Source organism: Lutjanus erythropterus, chromosome 4 (assembly GCF_056507025.1).
Source record: "Lutjanus erythropterus isolate fLutEry1 chromosome 4, fLutEry1.hap2, whole genome shotgun sequence".
Taxonomy (NCBI): domain Eukaryota; kingdom Metazoa; phylum Chordata; class Actinopteri; order Lutjaniformes; family Lutjanidae; genus Lutjanus; species Lutjanus erythropterus.
Window position 1 is genome coordinate 11,005,910 of NC_139320.1, and position 26,202 is coordinate 11,032,111.

The 26,202-nt window shown below is 38.9% G+C and overlaps 1 protein-coding gene across 2 annotated transcripts; it reads right to left on the bottom strand.

Annotated features, from left to right (window-relative positions):
- Positions 1 to 1,284: 1,284 nt before the first annotated feature.
- On the bottom strand, positions 1,285 to 18,022 carry scn3b (sodium channel, voltage-gated, type III, beta). Of its 2 annotated transcripts, XM_084716952.1 has the most exons (6): positions 17,329 to 18,022; positions 13,963 to 14,132; positions 13,642 to 13,873; positions 6,777 to 6,915; positions 3,890 to 3,973; positions 1,285 to 2,286 (listed from the first exon to the last, which is right to left on the bottom strand). In XM_084716952.1, exons 1-5 carry the CDS (start codon positions 17,381 to 17,383, stop codon positions 3,910 to 3,912), a joined length of 660 nt encoding a protein of 219 aa, XP_084573078.1. In that variant the 5' UTR covers positions 17,384 to 18,022; the 3' UTR covers positions 1,285 to 2,286; positions 3,890 to 3,909. The 2 variants fall into 2 exon arrangements, with proteins under 2 accessions (XP_084573078.1, XP_084573079.1); XM_084716953.1 differs by lacking the exon at positions 3,890 to 3,973.
- Positions 18,023 to 26,202: the final 8,180 nt, after the last annotated feature.

Sequence of the window (26,202 nt, forward strand, 5' to 3'; positions counted from 1 at the left end):
CTGAGTTAACAAGCTAACAGCAGCTACAGATAACAACAGACAAAGGTTAGCCTACTTTAGTGACAAGTAAACAAGTTATCTGCCCATCAGGTAACTCCTTAAGCTAAATCAGCTTGGTACAGTACTCTGTTGTCAAACAGGCCATATAAAATTTAATGACATCTGTATAAGTTCAAGGGCGGCACGGTGGTGCAGCGGTTAGCACTGCCGCCTCACAGCAAGAAGGTCCTGAGTTCGATCCCCCAGCTCCCCGACTGGGTCAGGGCCTTTCTGTGTGGAGTTTGCATGTTCTCCCCGTGTCTGCGTGGGTTCTCTCCGGGTTCTCCGGCTTCCTCCCACAGTCCAAAGACATGCATCCTAGGTTAATTGGTGACTCTAAATTGCCCGTAGGTGTGCATGTGAGTGTGAGTGGTTGTCTGTCTATGTGTCAGCCCTGCGATGAACTGGCGACTTGTCCAGGGTGAACCCCGCCTCTCGCCCAATGTCAACTGGGATAGGCTCCAGCAGCCCCGCGACCCTTACGGACTAAGCGGTTACAGAAAATGAATGAATGAATGAATCTGTATAAGTTCAAAATGTACCAAATTTCATGATACCACTAAAATTTGACAGTAAATAAATAGATCTTAATGACATCTTAATGACAAATCCAAAATGTGCCACTTTAGTCGAGGTCAAGGAAAATATTCATGAGACACTTATAATGGTCTCATGATGGCCACTGTCAACACAAACCACGTATGACAGTTAAATGTAGTGTTAAAACAAAAAGCTCAACTGCTTCTTTAAGTTTGATAATGTCACGTTGTCTTAACAAAGGCATTGACAGGTTTTGTTGTCTTGGTTAATGTCAAGCTGTCATAACAAGGACTTCTCAAACTGTCAACTTTGCATTAAAGATGCCAACTGAACATTGATAAAGACTCTTTCAGGCTAATGACAGGCATCGTGACATTGTTATAACAAAGTGTTACCTTATTTTTGTGACAGCTGTATACTACTAACCCTGTATGGGTATAATAAACTGTTTAGCTGGCTTTATAACATTTAATGACATCTATATGACAAGTTAGTTGAAGTCCTGGAAATTAATCAAAACATATGAAAGATGACATAATTGACTAACTGATACTTAATGACAACAGTCATACACATTCATGAAGTCTCCTGCGTGTTATTGACAGTTATCATGACATGGTTATGGCAGTGTAATGACAGTCTTATGTACACCCTTGCAAATAAAGTGTTTCTGAACTTTTCGTGAAACAGAGGCGCTTCAGCACAGACTGTGGAATGCATTGTATTTAATAGATCAAGAGCAGCTCACTCACACAGGAGATATCATATCTGTAACAGACAAACAACAGCGTGGTATGACTGACTCACAAAATATACATCATTTCCACAGTGTTGTACTATAGAAATAGGCACACATTTAGTCTCAATAGCAGTGCTACTGTACTGTAGAACACCAGCAACAGTCGAAGCTTAAGAATAAAGGTTAGAGTAACTGTATGCAGTAAGACTTAACCTACTGAATGTACTGTGACGTCAGCACTGAACATGGATTAAAGATTCATACAGAGGAGAGTAATAGAAAAGACCTCTAGATGCAGATTCAGATCAACTGAAATAAAGTGACTTGATACAATATCATATGTTTTTGTATATTTCCATTACATTGTGGTTTCATTGATGCAAACAGGAAAACAGGGAGAAATGCACATCCATACAGTATAAAAGCTATATGCAATCCATTTTCATTAAAAAGACATCAAAAAGATATTAGCCATTACAAATAAATCTCAGCACGGTCTATAAAATTGTAATAAAAGAAAGTGAACTAGACAAATACTACAGAGTCAGTATATAAGTTGTATATAGGAGCCTTGGATCTTTTGTGTTTATAGGTTATAAATCACAGCGGCACCACTTATTACAGAAGAAAAAAGTTTAGTAACTACACACTGGCAGGTGCAAATGAAGCATGGCTGGTATTTCTGTGATAATGAGTGACGTTTAACCTGGTGTATTTGTGAAAGCACTTGATTTCAGATGCCCGGCACGAAGGTTAAAATAACATGAGAGGGAATGGGGGAGAAAAATTGAGCACTTGGACAATTTTGACTGGCTCTTCACAAGACACAGTCGATACACAGGGGAGGTCAGTTGGCAGGATTCCCATGGCTGTCTGGGACTAATGATACCTTCAGAGTGGCATAGATAAGGCAATCTATGCCTGTTTCTGTCCCATGACACTGAGGTCTCATCATGACTGGTTAATACCTGAAAAGAGCAGAGAACATGTTGCCTTATTCAACATGGAGTGATTTATATGCAAAATAACCAGGTATATCTGCAATATTAAACAATATACAAATTCAATATCTAGTTCATATAAATAACTGTGTCCTTTTGGATTATTATTCAAGAGCCGTAGTTCATATACATGCAAATAAAGATGTTCTGCTCTGACTTTCTTTTCTAATATTCATTTTGATACCTACTGTGAACATTGTGCGTCAGTCAATACTGAGGACCGATCCAATACCCGTTTGTTGAAAAATTTGCAGTATACATAATTAATGTTATTTTTTTTGTAAAACTTAATTTGAAGGGGTGCTGATATGGTTGTCATTGCACTGCCAAACCTACGTCATGACACCTGTCATGAACATGAAGGAGTCTTCATGAATGTTTGTGTCATTTGGACAGTTAACAGCTACATGAAAACTTGACATTATCAATCTCAAACAACTTAAAATAGCTCTATGATTTGACATTACATCAAACTGTCATATGTAGTTGGTTTGACAGTTTCTGTCATAACCATCATTAACATTTATGCTTGACCTCAAGTGAAGTGGTACATTTTGGACTTGTCGTAAAGATGTCACTAAGTTTTATTACACTGTCAAATGCATGTAATAATATAATGATTCCCTTCATCTTATCTGAAGAGATATCAGTTCCTTAAGATCTAATAATGTCAAGTTGTTATTACAAGACATTACTGGCTTGATTAATTCCAAGTTGTTTTAACAAATATATCTCAAGCAATGTAAACTTTGCATTAAAAAGACATAATTGACCAAATAGCAAACACTAATAAAGACTTCTTCATGTTCATCACAAGTGTATGTAGTTATGACAGTGTAATGACAGTCTTATTCACACCCCTTCAAATAAAGTGTTATTTACTTATTTTTAACAGTTGTGTACTACTAACTCTGTCTGGAAATTATATGACTGCTATAATTGTTGTATGGTCTGGTTCCTGGTAAATATTTGGCATATGGGACCTTGCTGTGAAGTAGCAGGGCACCGTTTTGCGGCTGATAAATTAAATGGCACCAGATCGGTGCTGCATTGGAGGAATCTCCAATACTGGTATCGGTATCAGAAGATTCTTACATGCAATCGCCATACATTGAAGGCTGTTTAGTATCTTCACTATGCACATCAGTACTAGAAGAGACTGTTTAAATTGCATATATTTGAAACTGCTCATATTAAACTGTTCAATTAAATACTTTACAAGTTTTCACAAATGAGACATCAAGCATTTCTTACAGTACATCCTGAGTAATTTGAAACTTAATTTAACATTAATTACTATCCATCAAACACTGCATATCTAAAATTTGTCAGGGTAAAGAGACTGAATGAAGAGTGAGTACGAATGGAGGACTCATGATCAGGTGAAACTTCCAAAAATGGCTGGAATGAAAAGCCCCTTTGAAGGGAACGAGCAAGAGGAGACACAGGGGGTGCTGAAGCAACAGGACTCCACTACAGAACTGAACAGTTATGAGTAATAAAGGTACAAACAATGAGTTGGAAACAAAGGATGATCTGAATCAGGCTAAGAGAGTCGCATGTAAAATACCGTGTCACTGAAAACCACTTTTATTCGGTAACAGGAGCGGCTGGAGTGGCTTTCTGCCCAGAGGGGATGGCTAGGTAGTTTGTCCTGCAGGCAGATTGGTAGGAAAAAAAAAACAGAGGAGTGTCTAAAAGCTGGTGGTGGTAGGGCCCTTTCTACCCCCAAATACCACAGACTAGTGCTGGTTAAAGCTTGAACAGCTCTCACTACAGTGGCATCACTGAATTGCCTTCATTTTCGAACTGTGAGGCTGTGGTGCATTCATATTTCATATTTTCATATTCATCTTTTCAAATATACATTCATATTTGTCCCTTATTCATGGAGCCACAACAATATACACCCCCAGAGGGAATTAATTTCAAAAGATAAAAACCGTCACTGTAATGTGAGCAGTGGCGAGCCTCTGTACATGCTGCACATCAGGAAGATATAACACCCTCCTCCAGAATTTAACAGCAAACGTTAATATTGTTAAAAACCACAATACCTCCACTAAATATGCACCCAATTCAAAAGAGCTGCACAGAGAGTGTGGAGACAAAGCGAAATTCACAATACTGAGAAGAGTTTTCTGGCTCTGTCTGCGAATTTGAAGCATTGCTTCATTTTGTATGTTTTTGACTTTTTGATTATCACTGCACTCAATCTTGTTCCTTAGTAACATGACTCATACGATCCGAGCCACTAATGCATCAGAAAATGTCACCAGAAAAAGGGTCTAGCAGTTGAACATATCCATTAAGCCTGGGCAGCTCAGAAGCCGACCACAGCACAGCCTCTTTGAGTGGGTGTAGCCTCCCACTGTGGGATGTGTTGTCATACAGGTCAATAATGGCTGTGGACACAACCCATTAACTCTTTCAGCTGCAGGCACGGATGAAGTGTACAGAGTTATACACATTCGATCACTTGATGCTGAGCTTAATGTGCTCTCCAGATCTGTCCATGGATCAATAATCTTTACCTAGATGTAGAGGGAAAGTATGTAAGATGTAAATTCTACTGGAAACAACACTAGACAACTCATGGTTTTTGAGGCCATAGTTTGTGGTACTGTTGTAATCATTTAGATTTATATTTTACATTATATTCTTGTCATTTTGTTCAGTAATGGTATATTTTACAGGTTAGCAAATTTCACATGTTCCCTGTTAATTAGAGTTTCCTGAAAAGAATGTTAATAAAATAGAGTGGAGTAACCAGGCAAGTCTGCAGTATGAAGGTTAAAATAATAAAATGGATTAATGGAGTATTTTTCCAAGAATATTTTTATTCCAAGATTAATAGTATACCAAATTATGCAATGTGTCCTTATACCAAAATGACAGATTTGGGCATTTGCCAGTTACTCCCAACAACTTTACAACTTTGATCTTTGTTGTACCGGACCTGGGTCATCACGTGGCTAATGTTGGGAGTTTGGTTTGGTTTAGGTACGAAAACTACTTGGCTAGGTTTAGGAAAAGATCATGGTTTGTGTAAAAATAATTAGATTAGTTAAAGCTACTACAAGTAGTTTCAACAAGACCATCCACAACAAGATTGGCTGTTTCTGTATAGTTATTCTTGATGCTTGTCACAGCGTCAGCTTCTCTGTGAAATCAGATGAAACAAGCCTGTTTTCTGTGGCCAAATTACAGCGAGTTGTATGTTAGCCAGTTAGAAGGATTCTTAGTTAGATATTTTTTATTTTTGACATTATATTTTGTGGTTATTATGGTGGAAACACTACTGCTTTTATCATATAACCTCTGGGTAAAAGTCTAGGTGTGTTCAGCCATTCATCCACCCTGTCCTCCTCACTCTTTATACAACATTCTGCTTTGCTCCCATCATAGTTACTAGAGCTGGCCACCTAACAATGCGTTTACTGAGTCATAATAAGCTGCTTTTGCCTGAGCAACCTATATGGTTATGTTTCTGGTAAGAGTGGGGTAGAATTGCACAGTTCTTGTCAGGAAACTTTGTAGGAAATCATTGGGATATTGCATACATGTAAAATAAAGTGTCACCTTTTGTTCCCCTGGTAAAGAACATGGTAAAGAAAACACATTACAAATGAATCTTGTTGCATGCTTAGCCCCTGTACACTTCACTCTTCTGAAACATAATGTTAGAAATACATTGTGCAGTGCTTGAGCTCTGTGCGTCACTGCAGGAGTCAGATATGGAATCAGGGTTAATTGTCTGCAAAGCCACAACAACTGGATCAGCACATGTGCCGTGTGTTCTCTGTGATTGTTCTTTTCAGTACATGCACTGCCTGTTCAAAAGTCGTCAAGCTGGATCAACTGGCCTCGTCAACACCGTGACAATCCAGTGGGAGCTGACTATACAGGTGCACTCGGGTCTTTGTCAGCGCTGACAAGGTGACGCAAAAAGTGGCTTTCTGATGGAGCTGCAAATCCACTGAGGTTGTAAAGAGGTTGTTTAGAAAAAAGAGCAGTCAGCAGTGCTTAGAATTATTCAGGCCTGTCAGGCAGTCTAAGTGAAAAGACAGATTACTGTTGCAGGAGGGTTATAAACTGATGCAGTTCAGACCCAATTACCTTTCTGGCTGTCTGTCTGCCTGTCTGCCTGTCCAACTCTTTCCCTTCCTATCTGTCCTGATCTCATGATCGCCTACTAAATCTCACTGACTGACATGCTTCTGAAACTTTAAATTGCTATTATGTGGAGCAGAAACTCAGGTAACACTTCCATTTATTAGATACACACTGCCAGCTGTGCTGTGAGTGATAGAAAAAAGAAGTTAGCACAATTATGTATCTGGATATGTTGATAATAAGGTATTTTAAGACACACAGTGTTTCACTTTCAGTCAAATCTCTGCTTGCACTTAACTGTTTGCTCTGATTGTGCATCTATACATTTGTGTGAGACTCACGCTGTGTCCTGGGTCTGCTCATCAGACTTGGAGATCTTCCTGTAGCAGTAGATCATCTCCACCAGTAGCCAGAACGTCAAGAACACCAGCAGCACATACATCATGATCTCAGAGTACAGCGCTGTGGTGTCTGGACTGGCTGCGGAGCACAAACAACAGCAAGTAACATGTTTTATTCAATATGTAGCATCCTACCTCTGAATGCTGTTTGTGTTTAACAGAGCAGGGGAGACCTATTTATTCAAAGGTTTAGGAACATATGCTAAGCTTGTCCATGTATGTGCAACACTGCTGACCCACAATCAGCTGTCAGTCATAATAGAGAAGGCAATATTTTTGTAGTATATTACAACTGTTTACTTCAATTTTACTGAAAGACCAGCTCCGACTCAGTATGTACAATATTTACTATGCAGCTGAACTATAAGCAAAGCAAAGTTTTCTGGTGTGCATCCTGATGCACAAATGATGCACAAACTATGTTGCATTCAGAACATCATGACCATACCTGTAGTACAATGATAATAGAGCCTATAGGGAGTTAAAGGTGCCCTGTGGAGTTTCCTTGTACAAACAAAAATGATGTTAACATTCAGTGTTTCTTACCAAAATGCATTGTGTGTATCCATTAGGTCTTTAAAATTCCCATGAAGTTAAAATCATTGTTTAAGTGTTTTTATTACATATGTCTTGTACTATTCATCATCTCTGACCCGATATCTTGTCCAGCAATGACAAAAAGTCCCTTTGTAGATATTCTTCTAATGCTATTTTAGAGTAATTTCCTTAAAATTTACAAAAAATGTTAATGACCCCTCCTGCTCTCAGGGGTGTATAATACTACTAATTTTGTGTCCATGAAGCACTTTCTAATTTTATTTTATTTTTTATGATGCTGCTGAAGCGGTGTGTCTCTGGGGGCTCTTCTGGTGGAAAAGGGGTATTTTGCTGCTGTACAAAAGCTCATATAAAACTCATATAAATTTATTCACTGATCAACCAAAAACTGGATCATATTTTATGAAGAACATTATTCTTTGTCTTATTCTTCCTCAGGGACAAATAACATACACTTTACTTGTTTCTAAAGTAGCTGCTGTTAGCAGGCGATGGAACCGGGCTCAGCAGCCTCTCAGAGAACATGGACAGCTTCCATCAATACATGAATACATGAATGCAAGTAATTTATGGAGGTTAAAGGTGGAAATAGCCTTACTTGTTGCTAAAGTAGTTGTAACTGTAGTTAGTTGCTGGTTTGCACGTTTAGCTAGTTTGCACAGTTAGCTGTGTAGCTAGCTGGATACCAGGGGCCAAAGCCAATGAGAAAACCGCCTCAGTACTGTATTCCCTGTTGTCCAACTGGCCTCTGGCAGTCTCAGAGGCTGTGTTTGGTCCTGGTCTGGCAGGAATCAGGATTCACTGAACGCTTCATGTATGGGAATACGAATTGCTATAGCTGCATGGCAGGCGTGGGTATAACAAAAATTTTGCTCTATTGGCTACAGTAAACATCAATCAGTTTCCACAAGTCCCACCCTATCTGCCTGTTTTTAGTGGAAACATGGAACAATGGAGCAGCAAATAGCTGTTTCATAGGAACTTTAAGAGTGTTTTACATTGTACATGTCCACCCATGTTTGCTTACGAACAGTCTTCTTTACTGCTGTTGTTGCTGCATTGCTACGTTTATTGGTGCCATCAACAACTATCAATCAGTGGAATAGCATCCATGTGTTCACACTGGTTTATAAAACAGCGACCTGCATGTAAAAATATTGCTTATAGCCCTACTAGTCATAAATAACTAACTCCACAGGGTTCCTTTAAATATGAAATACAATGGATATGTGCAAAGTCTCAGTGGTTCTCAGGGCATGACACAGATTTTAAGTTTAGAGATGTGGTTACTTCATATTTTGGGTCATATTTTGGTTTTATGTCTACCAATGTCAGACTAATAACAGTAAAAATTTATTTATGAAGTTATAGGGGATAGGCTCACATTTTTTCCGAGTCCGTCTTAAAGCAATACCAACATCAACACTGAAACAGGGCTCCCAGTGTATGTGCTGGATCTGATTCACAGTCCTTCTGTGCAAAAATAAACTAAACCCTAAACCTGAGGTGGGTATCGTCCAAAGTTACCCTTACATTTTTAGGGCAGAATTCATTCTTTGTGTTTCCACAGACTGTTTCCTCCCTGGGCTGTGGTGTAAGAATAGCAATAGAAAGAGTAACTTTTGTAGATATAAAGGGTAATGTCAGTATTTTTCCATCTGGACCTTGTTTTCCAGTGTTTCTGTGTGTTAGTGTCAGGGGACAACAATTTTTGATATTTTTGAAAAAGACCAGATCAGATTATTATTCTAAGTGTCTGACAACATTGTGGAAAGGATCGCCACAGAAAAAGATCCTTTTTGTGTAACCATAAACTGCTGGTTTATCGATCTCACAAAAGTCACCAGACTACACTTACAGAAACAATAATTTTATTAACGTAAGACATATTTTATTCAAACTTGACAGAAACAAAATATAACTCACCAAACCCATCTTTGTTTGTCTTTCCCCAGCTCCAACAATCACCAACTCTGGTTTGGTTGAAATAAACCCTTTATTCACCATGTTATATATGAAAATATTCTGGCCGTACATGCCATTTCTCCCCGCTGCTTCTGTGACAGCCAACTTGCTCCTTCTCATCTATCTCAGTGATTTAAGGGTTTATTTTGAACAGTGTATGATGACCTAAGATGTTTTAGGTGAGTTTCATTTTGTTTCTATAAAGTTTGACTTAAATTAGTTCCATGATTTTAAAATTACTGTTTCTGTAAATGGAGTCTGGTGGCCTTGACGAGAGCGATCAATCAGCAAAAGACAACAGATTTTCTCCATCACTTACATAGAAAATGCATTAAAAAGGATCTTTTAATGGCAGATATGAACAAGAGGAAGGATTACAGCAAGCAAACACTGTTTCAAAATACATTTAAGTGCCTAAACAAGACGGACTTGAAAAACTGTGAACCTATTCTTTCATATTTTTCACAGCGGGATCATTATGAGCCACTGTGAACCACTGTGCCAGTGAGTGTGTACCAAATTCCAGAAAGCCTGTTGACCAGACAGTTGACAGCTTTCACTGATTTGATTCTGCAGCCTCTGCAAATAGAGGCTGTTAGTGTAACATAATCCCTGAGATGGGGAAGCACAGATATGTTTGCCGTGAGCTAATCCATTCCACTGCTATGGACATCATTACTGTAACATGATGCCTGAGCTATAATTTACACTATACTGACTGACGGCTTTGTGAAATTTGATACCATGGTTGTATGGGATGTGAGGGAGAGGCTTTTAAATATGTATAGAAGATCAAACTGTAGTATATTTTTGAAAGTTGCACTTCGGAGGATAATCTTAATCCAATTTGCACTCTGGGATACACTAGCCTAATCTTTATATGCCTCTGATAGTGAACTATATACCACGTGCAAGCAGATTTGAATAATGTAAAGTTAAAGGAATGGGCAGAATTAAGTCGTTCCAAATATACATGTTTTTTTGTATATTCGATCAAGGTGGAAAATGACACATTCAGCAGGCCAAGCATTCAGGAAGCAGAATACATTACCCCTCATATTAGATAGCAAAGTAGTTGGTTTGAATTAACCCCTTCACTGACAACAGAAGAAAGCTTTGATGGACAATAAAGGCAGACAAAACATAACACACGATTATTCCTCTTCAGTACAGTCACAACACAAAGGGGAGAGAAGGAAAGTGGTGTTGTTAGTGGCGGACTGCCCTCACACTGATGCATCACTTAGTGAAAACAACAACGAGTTGGAAATATATAATCAAATGCACTTGAAGCAGTTTGGTAAACACGTCGAAGGAGGGGCATGTAGAGCACAGAGAGAACACTCAATACACAGAAGTCAACACAGCACAGACTGCTGTTTCTACCAGAGGGGATTGTAAATCAACACGCCTGAGCTGAACCTCGCCAGCATATTATACTGTCTGTGTACAACTATATCATACCACTACACTCTTAGAAATAAGGGTTCCAAAAGGGTTCTGCATGAAGGTCTGAGGTTCTACCCAGAACCATTTGGTTCTGAAGAACCCTTTTTTTTTCAAGAAAGGGCTTTTCAAGGGTTCTTTGTAAGACTAAGGGTTCCATTAAGAACTCTTTTCATCCAAACAACCCTTTTGGAAGAGTTCTGTGGAAATCCATGAAAAAACTCTTTTATCAAGGGTTTGTCAGGGGTGTAAAAAGGTTCTGAACCCCCTGTGTGAGTTCTAGATAAAACTCTTGGAATATAAGAAGGTTCTCAGTAGACCCTCTTGGCTGGGTGCAAAATAAAGCCCTTAGAATATGAAAAGGTCATTGATAGAACCCCCTAAATTGGTTCTAGATAAAATCCCCTGAGTATGTTCAAGATAAAACCCTTCAAATAAAAAAGTTTCTCTGTAGAACTCCCTGGCTAGGTTCTAGATAAAACCCTTGGATTATAAAAAGATTCTCAGTTGAACTCCTTGGGCAGGTTTGTTTGTTGTTCCAGGAGGTGGAAAGGTTCTCAATAGAACCCTCAGGGAGAGTTCTGGTTAGAGCCATTACATCATAGATGTGTCTGTGTAGAACCTCTCAGAGGGGGTTCTGAGGGAAACCTTTCACAGATGGTCCTGAGTACAATCTTTAATGCTGGGTTCTAGATAGTACTTTCTGAAAGGAATCCAAGTGGAAGCTTTATAAAAAAGGTTCTACGAGGAACCAGAAGACAAAGAACCCTTTGTGGATCTAGGTAGTACCTTCAATTCTAAGACTGTGCTACTGCAGATTTAACATGCGCATGTCGCCTTGGGTGGACCTGTCCTTTATTGTTTAACGTAATATGTACATGGATGAATTTATACACTGTAAGCACTATTTAATTTTATGATTGATATGTCTTGAAAAACACGTTTTTAAATAAATCAATACAAATGTGTGGGAATGGACGTTTTTTTCTTCAAAATTGATTTTTGGGGGTTTTGATTACCTGCACCACAAAAGAGCCCAAGCCAGTGGTATGTGTTTTGCCTTCCACTCATGCAGCAAGATCATCATCATCATCATCATCATCATCATCATCATCATCATCATCATCTTCAACATAATAGCTGGTGCAATCACTGGTGGTGTTAAAATGTACTACTGTGAAATTATGAGTTATGCTGTACCGCATCTGCATATTGTAAAGCTTGCAGGATAAATATACATCCAACTAATGATATACAGATATAAGATATCTATATAAGACATTTATATTAAAGGGATAGTTCAGATTTTTGAATCAGGAGTTGTATGAAGTACTTATGTATAGCTACAGTAGGTGGTGGTCAGTAGCCCCCAGTTTGGAGAAGCAGGAGGAAAGACAGTCAGTCCAAGCTATGGTCAATCTTGGACAATGTCTCACACCCACACCACAATATGCTGGTCAGTCACAAGAGTACTTTTAGTCAAAGACTAATTCCTCCAAAATGGACCACAGAGCGCCACAGGAAATCAGTCTTGTCTGGGGCCATCAAACTCCTTCCACTCAGAGCCAATAGACTAATCCTGGTCTTATTTCACTACAGCTATAACTTCATGATTTGTTCCCTGATTATACTCAAACTCTGCACTACTTGACTCACTTACAGTAACTCTGTGCAAAAATTCATGTGTGCAATACTGATTTGAATCTACAAAAACTTTAGCAATACATACAACATTGTTGTATATAATTACAGCTTGATGCACATTTTTGTACACTTTTGTACACAATTCTTACATCCATTATCATATTCCTGTTCATCTTATATTTTCTACATATTGCAGTCTTATACTTGTATATTGCTGTTATATATTGTAGATAGGTCATGTGCAACTTTATGTCGTACTTCTACTCTTATAATTCTGTTATAGGCTTATATATATTTCTACTCTTGAATGTGAGCAACTGTAACATCAACAATTTTAAGTATTTCTGATTCTGATCTGATTCTGTAGGAAGTGAGACAATGTACTGCTGTGGACAGGGTCAGCAGCAAAACATATTTTAGCCACCTAAAAGAGGACCACCTAAAAAAAAGTCTATATCAGTTTAAGTATAAGCTATATTTAGAATATTTTTGCTGCTTTACATTGCCGTTAGACAGCCTTTCCTAACAAGAAGGATATAAGCCAACTATGCTCTCTCAAGTCCATTGGCAAAAACATTAATGTTACCTTTGCACAACACAGGAATTGCTGGTCTGTTGCTGCCTCTGACTGATTTTGCCAGTGGAGCCTGGTGGCTTTGAGAGAGCGATACTTGGCTTCTGTACTGGGGGTTTCCCCTCAGAAAAGGTTGTCTGACGGCAAGGTAAAGAGGTGACAATATTCTAAATATAGTGTTTTCTATTCTATCCTTTTAAAGTCAAATATGAACTGCATTTTCTTTGGGACTGAAAAGCATTTCTTGCCTTTTTAATCCTGAAAATGCTGAAATAAAACTAACTTGTGATGAAGCAGATTAGATAAACTGCGAGAAAGGCTTTGAAAACAACAGCTTTATATCAGATTTGAGTTATAGATCTCTTAGGACTGGTGTTTATTTTCAGTAACCTCACAGAGGCTTGTCACTGCCTGCAAAGCATGGCAAACTCAAGCCTGACATCTGAATAACCTCACATGTAGCTCTGGAATAACCCCACTAAACTGATTCATCTCAGCGCAGAACTGAAGCTGGACTTAACACTGGGCTGTACTGATATGGCGACCAAGCATTTGGCTAAACCTGAGCTTATAACAGGGTGAATAACATGGAAGGAAGAAGAAAACTATTAGCCCCACCTTTCTCTTTGACCCTCAACTTGATTTCCGTGGTGGTGGTGAAAGTAGGAGCGAAGTCAAAGTCAAACTCAAACTTGCGTTCTACTTCGCACTCATAGACGCCGCTGTCATTAAAGGTGACGTTGGTGATTTCGATGGAGACATCTTGCAAGTCCTGGCTTCCATTCCAGGTCAGACGGCCCTTAAATGGTCCGTCCAAATCACTTGGAGTGCCATTCTCATACTTGTATATCTAAAGGAGAGGAAGGGCAAGCAGACCTGCATTAAATATCTCAACAGGGCACATGTCATATCATATAAAACAATGTAGCAGAAACCCACATGAGTTTTGTTGGCTGGGTCTTCTGTCGGCATGTAGAACCAATTCACACGTGTCTTTGCTTTGAGCTCCTCCCTCTTCTTACAGGCAATACAGGTCAACTTCATGGCTTTGCCCACGACTGCTTCTGTCCCCGACGGCACATCGACACATACTGGCTGGCTCAGGTGGACTGAAGGAGAATGGACACACATTCAGCTCAGCAGCTACTGTGATGAAAGCTCTGACAAAATGTTCATGTTTAAAGGGATACTATGCAGGATTTTCTTTCAAAAAACAAAAAACAAACATAATATATAGACTCATGAAAATAATCCCTGTCAGTCTTCATTTGTGACCCACTAGGGGCCCTATCTTGTGCTAATCTAAAGTACAAGTGGAAAGCATGAGGCACAATAGATTTAATTTATTCAAGGTGTGTCCAAATCCACCTTTGCCATCTGGTGGTATTTTGCCCTGCCCCACCCTTTGTGCCACCAGCGCAAAGCGGGATACACCTATCAGTTGTGCACAAGTGCCCTCATTAATTCACTGGAGAGTTTAGGCCAAACATGCAATAAACCAATCAGAAAGCCAACCTCTCATCACCTTAAAGAGGCAGGTGCACCAGCAGCGCAAGCAGTGTCAGCGTGACGGTGGATTTATCAGGAGGAAACAAAGAGAAAAGATATTCAAAGTGAGGAGACAGATCTCCTGGTTTGAGAAGAGAAAGCGCGAGATCAGGCAATATAAGGAGACAGCAGGACGTCTCCACAGCAGCTTCATGTCTAAATAGTTTATTTTACATTAACACCTGCAAAGACCAATACAATAAATGAACAGCACATGTCATGCAGATATGTAACTGGTTATGTTTTAACCTGAAGCACCTTGAAATTGTGTTGTATTTTCTAATTAATTATCATCATCATCATTATTATGCAGCTCTGCTGGTTGAGGAGTCAGGGAGAGAGATGGTGCGGTAGAGAGGGGAGGTGAACCAATCCAGTCTATTTGCGAAGCTGCCTGCTCCGTTGACCACCTGAATCGGGTGGAGGAGCAGTTACACGACTGTCCGTGCTCCTCCTTCTTCTCCTCTCCCACCTAATCCTCAGTTCCTCCCATCCTTGCTACTCTGTCCCACGAAGAAACAATCAGAAAGAGTTTCTGAAGTTTGAAGTGCACAAATTTATGCACAGATATATCCAACCAGCTCTGACAGAAGCACACAACCTTTTTCTCTCTGGGTTGGGCCGGTCTCATGCGGTCAAATATAGTGTCTTGTATATTTTGTATTTTATAGATTATTATTGTTTAATCATCGTTTTTCTGGATCACAATAAACATGCAGACACAAACACTACAGCTGCTCCAGCTGTCATGCTGACTTATCTGATAAAGACGATCTGACAGCTGTGATCCTGTCCTGTGCTCACTTTGCAGGTCTGTTTTATTAGGCTTTATAATTATAAAATAATTTATTCTTTCTTATCAGTGAGTTTATATTTAAGGACAAATGTGTGCATGGCTGTTTAATACTAATGAAAGGTGTTCTGTGATTGTGGAGATGTGTGTGCACCTCAGCCAAGCGTGAGACACACGCACACTTTTAACTTCAATATTTAGCTGTTATTTACCTTTAGCTGTTTATCAGTAATTACACACTGAAAAAGGGAAAACTAGAACAATATCGTCCAGCAGTTTTTGAAAAAGCTCTTCAGTACACTTCACTGAACAAAACAGCTGCCTGAGAGTAAATGCGAAAGTGTTTCAAAGAAAAAGTGCTGAAAGACGCAGCTACAATTCATCATGTACAAATTCTATAGGATGATTACAGCTGACATTTTCAGCCTTTCTTCAGTGACTGTGAGACCTACACAGACTGCCATGACAGGCACAGTTCACATCTGTACTAATAAACTCATGGCCCAGTCTTATTGAGGTCATATCTGCGCTCACACTGAATCCAACATTGAACCAGACACAAAACCCAGTAAGCGTTAAAAAGACATAAATTCAATTATACAGCTCTGCGAGCACCGGAGAGACTTGAGTCACAATACTGATGGCAAATCCACGATCATCCAGGCCAGTAAGCACTAATGATGGCCTCTGCCCATTAGTATTAGCTGGCAGTGGGAGGAATAAATGCAGGGAGGGAGTGTTGGATGCAGGAACTGTAGTGTAGGAGGACGACTGTGGGCAAGCAGGAAGGAAAGAGAAAGAAGTGATTGATAAATAAAAGCATTACAGGATATAAAATGATTAGAGGGAGGCAGGAACATGGAGGGAAGGAACTGAGGGATTATAAACACAAAGATTTCTTGTAAAGTGAGGTGAGGCAGTAATCTCAGTGAGCTCGCCACATGGATATGTCTTTGTGTGACTGTGTTGGGTCCAGTGCTCTTATATAAGCCAAAGCCCCCCCTGGGCAGACAGTGACAACATTGATTCCATCTTTTTTTTTCTACTGAGGGCTCATACAAACACATGGAAAGAGGACAGAGGAGAAACAGGGAGCAGAGAGAGAAGGGAGGGACAGGGAGGAAATTAGAAAAAGGCAGAAGAAAAGAGGGAAAAGCTCAACCCTGGTGTCCTCTGTTCAAAGGATTGATTTATTCACTTAAATGCTGACAACAGTGGGATGTGTTGCACTGGGCAGCAGTCATCAGTGGGACGGCTCTGAAACTGGGTTTTGAGTTCACAGGCAGCTGGAAGGGTCACAAACCATTATATGTACCACATAGTCCCACCACAGAGAAGACAAGCAAGTTCTGTTGATAATTTACTTATTTTTATGGTCTTGCTTTTAATTAAAGCTTCTATAAAGAGTTTTTAACTCGTAATTTAACAGTCAATTTTAATACTGATGTCTCTGTATGTCCTATATAAACAAATGAGACCCCCAGTGACAAGATTGACTGTTTTTGTGTTTTCTTAATGACTGCCACTGGGTCAGATTCTCCTTGACATTACATAAAATGTGCCTGTGTTTATATTTTCACAGGAAAGTTATAGTGAGTAGTATGTTAGGCAGTTATTATTATTATTACAGTAGGAAAACTACCACTCTTGTCCACAGGGGCCTCCAAAATCAATAAAATATTTAAATTTAGCTGTTTTTATATATATTTCTATCTGTTTTCACCTAAAGACTTTATTGTTTTTATTACTTTTTTCATGTGCCTGATTCTATTTTTCCCTGTAAAGCACGTTGATTCACTCTTTTTCTATGAAAGGTGCTATATAAATAAAGTTTATCATTATTATTCTTACTTTAAACAAGGCCTGTGAAAACACGTCTGTGTAGCCGAACATGTGAATAGAGTAAGACACGCAACATTCACAGCCAAACAAGACATTTGAACATGTTGCAGAGTTATACTCACCCACGAAACCCAAAAGTACCCAAGTCTGCAGATGGACTCTGGTTGGAGTTACCATATTCAGCTCTGAGTGGAGCTGCTGGTGGACAGTGTCCCTCTAAGTGTTGCTTAAAGTTTTTGTTGGCAGGAGGCCGCAGCAGGTCTGAGATGTGAGGAGTTGTTGGATGACTTCAGGACCACGGACAGCGCCTCTCCTCGGCAGATGAGCGCGTAGGTAACTTCGACTGAAAATCCAAACTGCCTGCTATTAAAAGGCAGGATTTCACTCTAGAAAATGTACAAAAGTTATAGAAACGATGCTGTTAAGTCTTTACGTGCTCATCTGTGAGTTTAATCTTTCCAGCAGCCCTCCTGACTCGCCGTTCATCATCTATCCAGAAAGAACTAACTTCATTATTTCCTCCTCTCGGAGAAATAAACCAGTCCTTCGCCCGCAGCCGCTGTCATTCAGCCCAAATCCATCCAGAAAACACCAGAAGAATCAGAACACAAGCGGAGAAGAGGAACCTGTGGATTTACTCACTTGCTGGTGCGACTCTGGTTCACACACAAACGGCAGCAGCAGTGATAACAGTCCTCTTACTTCAGCTCCCAAAGACAGAGACTATTGATTGTTTTGAAGTCTGTTTCCTCCATTAAAGATGACTGATGACATTTCCCAGCCGCGGCTCTCTGCCTTTGTTTTCCAGCAGTCACTTTGCGCTGTCAGAGCAGAGGCTTTGATACGCATGCGTGAGTCACTCCCTCCTACACTACAATGAGCATGAGCACATTACTGTCATCTGGGAAGAAGGCCTGACCAACTCATCATGCAACAAGGCTTTTTGTGTTTGCTTTTGATTGCAGGAGCTAAACAAACAAAACACACCGTGTGCATATAGAAATGAAAATGCAAAACAGATTTATTAAAGCTTAAGAAGAACAATGAGACAGTCTGTCTTTGTCTGTGTTATATAATCTTGTTTAGCAGCTGCTAGCACAGCTATTTCATTTCATTTGTTACACATCAGTACTTGCATTATTTTTACTTCCCCAGTCTTAGACCAAAGACGACTCATTCAGACAATACAGTGCTTCACAAAGTCTTTCAGTGGTATTAAGTGTTGTAGCCACAAATCTACAACAGATTACAGAAATGTCTTCATCCAGTCTTAATGTTTGGTAACCATGTTAATTAGGGTTAGGGTCTGATATAGGAAAAAGCATTTGAAGATAGGAAAAGTGTATTTCACAAGCATCCTAACTTCAAAAAATCTTATGAAAACTCTCTTAATTTTAAGATGAGAATTAAACTGTCCTAACTTTCACTTTTCCACTTGTAGTAGTTGCTAACTTGCTAACTATCTACTGCAGTGCTAACAGTAGTATTAACTAACAGTAGCTAATTGTAGTCTGAGCTAACAGCAGCCAAGTGTTTGCTAACAGTATGTAACAGTAGTGTTAGCTAACAATGGTTAAAGGTAGTATCAGCTAACACTTGCTTACGACAGTATTAGCCAACTTTAATCTGCATGTTGCTCTTTTATTGCTTCTACACAGTAGATGTCAGATATTGTTGTGTACGGTGACTGCTATCTACCTTTAATTTCCCAAGTGAACATTGTTGTAAATTTCCCAAAAGAATAGCATCTTTGGATTTCTTCACAGATGTTACCAACTTTCATCTTAATTTGTAAATCCTGTCTTAACTGTCTGGTAACCATGGTAATTAGGGTTGAGACCTGAGGAGAAAAAAATTCATTAGAGATGAATGGTTCCATAGGCAATGGTCATTTCCTAACCAAAGATAGGAAAAGAGTAAAGTCTAAAAATAAACTCTCCTAACTCTAGGATAAGATGTTAAGCTGTCCTAACTTTCACTTTTCCACCTGAAGTAGTGGCTAACTTGCTAACTAGCAATTAGTAGTGTCTACCAACAGTAGATAGTGAAGTGCCCATCATTGTTTTTTCTCCATGTGTGTGTCAGTATGTTTATAAAATCGATTTTTACAAATATTGTAGCTTGGTGGGATAAGTAATGCTGGTTGCTAGGTAAAAGACATAAAAGTTGATAAGCAATGTTGGGTTGAGTTTTTTGGATTGAAGGGAGGTAAGATAAGAAAGGATTCCCTAAAAGAGTTAGGATTTGCTTCTGTAAAAAAATTTGGGAAAAATCCTATCATAGCCTCTTCTTATGTTAAGACTTATGATTGGGCGTTTCTGTAATGTGTATTCTGTACATAATATGCATGCATATCCACTCATAAAAGCCTAAAACACTATTACACTAGACCTGATCTGTACTTTGAAATCATATTAATGCAAAGCACATACACAGACTGATCTATATCTTTGGTTTACTGCAGCAATGAGGCTGATAAACTACTGTGCAGGACACAACCCACTAATCTAATGATCCTCTATCCTCTGGAGTTTAGTTTTAAAAGGGCCTGACCTTTTATGTGATATTCTGTCTATATTTGGGTACAAACTCTTCAATGCTGCATGACTGCCCTCCAGCAACAATTGCCCTCTCTTTGATTCCCTTGTCTTTGTTCAATTAAAGAAAAAACAATGCTAAATATGAAGGGTAAAGCAGAAACCTTAAAACCAATTCAGTTACAGTGTTTCGCTGATCAAGGTAGAAAAAGATTGAAGCCTTATTTCTGTCCATCACACCAACACAACCTGCAGCAGAGAGGACTGAAGTGCCTGCTGAACAGTGTAATTATATCACTGTTTTTCTCCCACTGAAAGCTGCAGTGATTTGACTCTCTTGTAGAGCTGAAAGATGTGACGAGAACGCAATAAAATGGCCAACAGACTGAATCCACTTTTTGCTTTTTTGTTCTTCCTCAGCTCTATAGATTTGCAGTACGTCCAATATGAACATCTATATAGATTTTACACAATTTCTTGCCTATTGCTAATCTATTACTAGCTGTAACCTTTATGAATCCCCTTGTTTCTTTACAAAAAAAACATATACATTACTGATTATATGCTAAAACACGTCTGTTTAATCAGTTGGATTTGTTCACAGGAAATACAATGTACTTCTTGGTTATGATCAGAATTCTATACACACATACATCTAACCTCTAATTCTTTTCTTTCATGTCAAATGTTTTTTTTCTGGCACCCATCAAGAGTTCAGGATTATTGTAATGTTTGATGTTATCTGCCAATTGTGTGAAAGAACAAAGGAAGGAGGAGGTTAAGATGAACCCGTGACACAGCATCCTCAGGCCTGAAGAGCCATGATAATCTCACTTTGACATCAGTATTTAATCTTGCAGCCACTGTATCTGGAGTAACGAGAGGATTACCCACGAGGAGAACAGGAATCAAGGGTTTTGGAGCTGCAGCATTTCTTTTTTCTTATGAAACACCACATGTGATGGCAAAAAAGGAAGTAAATCTGAGTGTGCTTTGAAGACATGGTATGTTAAAGCTGAAAAACACTGAAAACTGTTGAAAGCGTGAATCCATGTTTTTTTTTGTTTTTTTTTTTTACAGTAAAGCTCAATTGTTGGTCCAGATTTTAATGCAAAAAGAACAGCGAAGAGACAGCTGAGTGCACTCTTGTGTTGCTGTCAGCATCAGCAGTAGGCTGGCACTCTGGAGGAGAAGACTAAATATGGCAGGCCTGGTTGAACCACATCCTGCAGATAAGGAAACCATAGCAACAGTAATGCAGTGCCATGGTGACGGCAGGAGGCCTGCTTAGCGACAGACTCAGGAAGACAACAGGAAGCCTCAAACCAACCTGTTTTTTTATAGGCATCCAATATGTTTGACTTACTTTCCACAAAAAGAATTGGGTGAATAAACAACGTGTTTCATGTGATGTTTTGTGATCTGGCTTTTCTCCACAGGATGCACATATGTGACAAATACAGCACAATTTAAATATCTGAGGGTAAATGACAGCATCAGCTCCAAAACAGGAGAGCAAGAGGACGATTCTGTGTGGTGAATTTCAGTCATACACTGTGTTAATCATCAGTTTTACATAAGGGAGTGAGTAATTTAAGCAACTGTGTGTATAAATAAGTGGGTTAGAGAGAGTGTTTGCTCATGTATGTACTGTATACATCTGGACCCCCCGAGGATGTACAGCATGCGAGCAGATTTCTAGGGATTTGGATGGATTTCAAGATTATAACATGATTACAGCAGACAGCTCGGCCTATAGATGAAACATGTAGGAAACTGAGCTGTAACGCTCGTGTGCAGCTTACAGCTTAGTGCTGGAATTTGATTTAAACAGTGTAAGAAGGACTTCACTCATCTCTCTAAACATCTATCATCTACACTCATTCTTGATCCATCTGTACTTCCAGCACCATGCTCGATGTGTGCCAGATATATTTGGATCAGGATTTGAGTGTATATACAATTCTGTTTTCATGCTGCCTAAAATGTTCAGGGTTTTTCATGTTGTTGTAGACGTGTTTTACCGAGCTGCAATACATTCAGAGGTGCTTCAAATATTCCCAGAAAGTCGGTATTTGAAGTCCTGGGGATAAGACTCATGAATCAAACATCTTTCTGGTGCGTTTACAAACAGCTCGGACAAATCCTACTGACTCTATCTTTAAACTACCTCAGTAATAGACATATAATTGATTTCATCCATTTCATTCTCTGTTAACAAAAATGCTATAAACCTCAGGAAAGTATAACTGATGGCAGAGCTGTTGTGCTGACTTACATTAGATTTTACAGGTAGCTTTATGGGTGCCTCAAATGTGCAATTTTCATTTACAAAACACTTACACTTTATTAGGCATTGAACTATGGCTATTTCACACAGGGCCACAGATACCTTTTTTTTTCTCAGGAGGGCAAAATCATGACCAACCCTACTATGCCTCTGATTGGCTGGTACTCATTGCCTTCATTGGTTTGACTGGTTTGGTTTAGGAATGAGGAATGACTGGTTAAGAGGGGGAGTGTGGGGCGGCTCATGACTTTGGCTTCCTGGGAAAATACTGGTTTCTGTAACCCTAGGTGAAATAATCATAGTTCAGTGTCTACTAAATGTCTTTTTTCAAGATGAAACTTCACATTTTAGAGTGCCCTTTTATTGTGACCAAGACTCACCTGTGCAGTAATCATTCTGTCCAATTAGCATCTCTATTTGCCACGCCTGTCAGGTGGATGGATTATTTTGGAAAAGGAGAAGGGACTAACGTGGATTTTACATGTTTGCAAAATTTGAGAGAAATAAACTGCTTGTGTGCACAGAATAAGTCTTTTTTTTAAACTCATTAAAAATGTGAGCAAATATGTTTATGTTTTTGTTGAGTATACATACAGCATATGCATGCATATACTTACACATCAAACATCACACAAACAGTCTTCCTAAAAATAACCCCTGTGTTGATCTAAACAACTAGAGCAAGCATAATGTTGCAGCACTGCAAAGATTTACACACACATGTGGCTCCAGAGCAGCTCGGCATGGAGTTACATGATGCCACGTCCCACTGCGAGGCAGACACACAAGCCAGACCAGTGGCACATAGCAGCTAATCTAATTGATAAAGCAAATAATCTCAGAGCCACTGAACCACACCCTGCATACACACAAACACACACTCTCTCTCTCTCTCTCTCTCTCTCTCTCTCTCACTCACTCACTCACACACTCACACACACACACACACACACACACACACACACACACACACACACACGCACACACACACAGCTTTAGGGCACTGCCAGATTCAACTGGGGGGACTTGGCACAGAGCTCAAAGCTAACACTGATAGTAAGTGAAGACTTGTTCCATCTGACCTTCTGATTTGGCTCACAGCCCCCCATAGGAATACTCACTTTCTATTATAAGACCCAGAACCCCCTGCATCAGATAAACCATCGAAACAGAAGAAGACAGCAGTCATTGTGCAGCATAGACTTCTCTTCTGCAGTAAGGTTACGAGCTACTTTTGGTTTCACTTGGTTAACCTGCTGCTTACATAAAGTGATGGAAAGTAACATTTACTCAAATACAGTACTTAAGTACAGATTTGAGGTATTTGTACTTTACTCGAGTTCCCTTTTTTGCAGCTTTATACTTCTACTCCACTACATCTCAGTGCCAATCTTGTACTTTTTACTCCATTACATTTATCTGACAGCTTTAGTTACCAGTTACTTTACAGATGACAACAGTTCATTCCCTTCCTGTCCAGTGGAAACCATGTGTCTCCAAATTTGGTGAGTTTGATTAAATTGGATGATTAGATGCTATTTGCACCTGAGGTGGAATAGACAGTGTGGCTATTTACACCCAGCTGTATATAGCCGAGCATGGCAGAGACAAGCACACAGGTATCCATAGCCAAAAATGCAATTTACACCCACACTGGAGACACAAACCATGATCTTCTCCTACATCTAACAGCAACAGCGACTGAAAACCAAAAATAATAATTTAATAATTTAATTAAAAAAAACATGTCCACTAAGTCTAGAAATGTAGTTGACACTGACTTCTAATTTCACACTAGAGTAAATTCCCTCTATTCCGGGACAGGACTCAAACCCCACCTCCTGCAGGGGAGTCCTGTGCTTAACCTATTCAGCTTCTGCAGCCTCTTGTTAACAGTGAATTTGTTGCTATTTATAGCTAAACTAAGTGGTGTGGATAACTGAATAGCTGCTGCTTCTCACCCACATGCAAAGAGACACTCTAAACACTTGATTTTGGAACTAACAGATGAAGTATTCCTGTATGGACTGATAAAATTCCTCTACTTCTGAAGCTAAATGAACTATTTAAAACCCCTCCTGAATCAGCTGCATCATGCATCGTCACAAAGCCTAAAAATGGTCCGTTCTTCTGACAACATGAAAAGTTGACTTTTTAGAGATATGTGGTTCTTGCAGGACAACAATACTACAAACATATGATAATCTAAAATATGATGTGTTGCTGTTGACTGAGTGACCCAACGGTGTACGAGGGAGTTAAAATGAGTTCAGCCTGTCGTGGTTTTGGGGTTCACTTTTGTTATTTCCTATTTTATTTTGAAAGAGTCTTGTGTGTTTTGGTTGGTTTTACTTCGTATCTTTGTCCTTGTCTCATCCTCGTTGATAACCATCTGTTTCACCTGTGCTTAATTAGTTCCTTGTATATTTATTTTTGGTGTTTCTCTGTTTCTATGTGAGTTTGTCTTTGTCTTCATTCAAACATCCTGCCCAGTGTTTTCAGATTTCTCTTTAGTTTCTTGGAACCAGCAGTACTATTAATCCAAAACATCATTTATACCATTTTACTGCATGAGTACTTTCACTTTTCATACTTTAATTATATGTAGCTGATAATATTTACTTAATGCACAATTTTACTTAAATACAATTTTGAATGCAGGACTTTTACTTGAAGTGCAGTCTTTTTACAGTGTGGTATTTGTACTTTTACTTAAATAAGGGATCTGAATACTTTTTCCATGACTGGTTATATAGAAAGTTCTTTTCAATGAAAAGGGCTTAGGGAAGAGAGGTTAGAGGACCTGCATGTGTGAGAGTCAGAAAAAAGGGGGGAGAGTTGTTGTATTTTAAAATTAAATATTAATGAATGCAGGTCATCACCCGGTCATCAGGGAGAGGTTGTTGTGAGCAGGAACCTACACAGAAGCCCAAGTGTCACCTTGTGTTCATCCAGCTGAAGTTTATTGTCTTAATTAGAATATGGTAATGAACAAAGCCTGTCTTACAGGCCGGTATTAACTCCTGACTGAGAAACAATTTGGACAACATGACAGACTGTGTCACACTGCTGCTTGTTGCCAGAAATTATTTCTGTCCAGGATCACAGATAATTAAAAAGAACACAGCCGAATTGTTTAGAAAGCTGGTGCAAATTAAGACAGAGGTCTCTCAGATCATTCCTTAACAAACAGGAAAGAAAATTATACTGATCATAGATAAACAAGCTATTTTAGGCTTAAAGACACAAAAAGGAAGAAGACTGAGAAATAATGGTAGCACTTAATTTTACAGTGCACTAATAACATTTAACAAGTTGTATTTTTTATCAAATTGTACCTTTTGTTAGACCCTTATTAAACTTCATTAAAGGGCAAGTTTGGACACATTACAGTGTAAGTGTACTGTAAACTTAAGTATTATTTCCCACTGTTCAAACCTTAATATATTTAATTAGAGGGTAATTAGGGACACATTACAACAGAACTGTAACTGTAACTAAAATGAAATCATATATCTGACACTTCTTGTCCGATTTTTTACTTCTTTGATCAAATCAAATTATCTGCCTACATAATTACATATATAGTAATTCTAGTATAGTATAGTATACTTATATAGTAATTAGTAATCTCCTGCACCTGCTATTAATTATCCCACTCAGCTATGAAATGTGGAAATGCTGCTACAGGTGTCTTTTGTGTGATGACAACCAATTTGCATCAGACCTTTGTTTGCATGACAACAAAATCATTTATGCATTTAGCTATATAATTTCTCCTGGCCTTTCAAGAAGTCACAGATTATGGCTTATATGTCCTGATTCATACTCTGTTTTAAAGCCATTTTATAGGCTGTACGCATTTATTGGAACTATCACAAGGTCTTGTCTCTGACTCTCACATAGATTAGCAGATGATCTTTAATAGGTATGGCTTCCTTTTCTGTAATAGATTAGATTGAAGTAAAATTATTTTAGCAACACTTGTTAGATTACAATGTCATTTATTAGCCTTTACAAGTGATCAATCAATGTGTGCGCTACTGACTGATACACTTTCAGCACCACAGTGAAAAACAGATTCAACTTACGATGCACTTTAGCAGCTCTTCCTTAGAGCATCCGCTATAGTGATAGTCTTTTGCAAAGGTATACTTTAGAAACCTTTG

Coding starts and splice junctions, on each gene's coding strand:
- scn3b (XM_084716952.1), bottom strand. CDS start 17,383: ATGGTAACTCCAACCAGAGTCCATCTGCAGACTTGGGTACTTTTGGGT. Junction 13,874..13,962: donor ACCCAGCCAACAAAACTCAT/GTGGGTTTCTGC, acceptor CCTCTCCTTTAG/ATATACAAGTATGAGAATGG. Junction 3,974..6,776: donor GAGCAGACCCAGGACACAGC/GTGAGTCTCACA, acceptor ATCTGCCTGCAG/GACAAACTACCTAGCCATCC.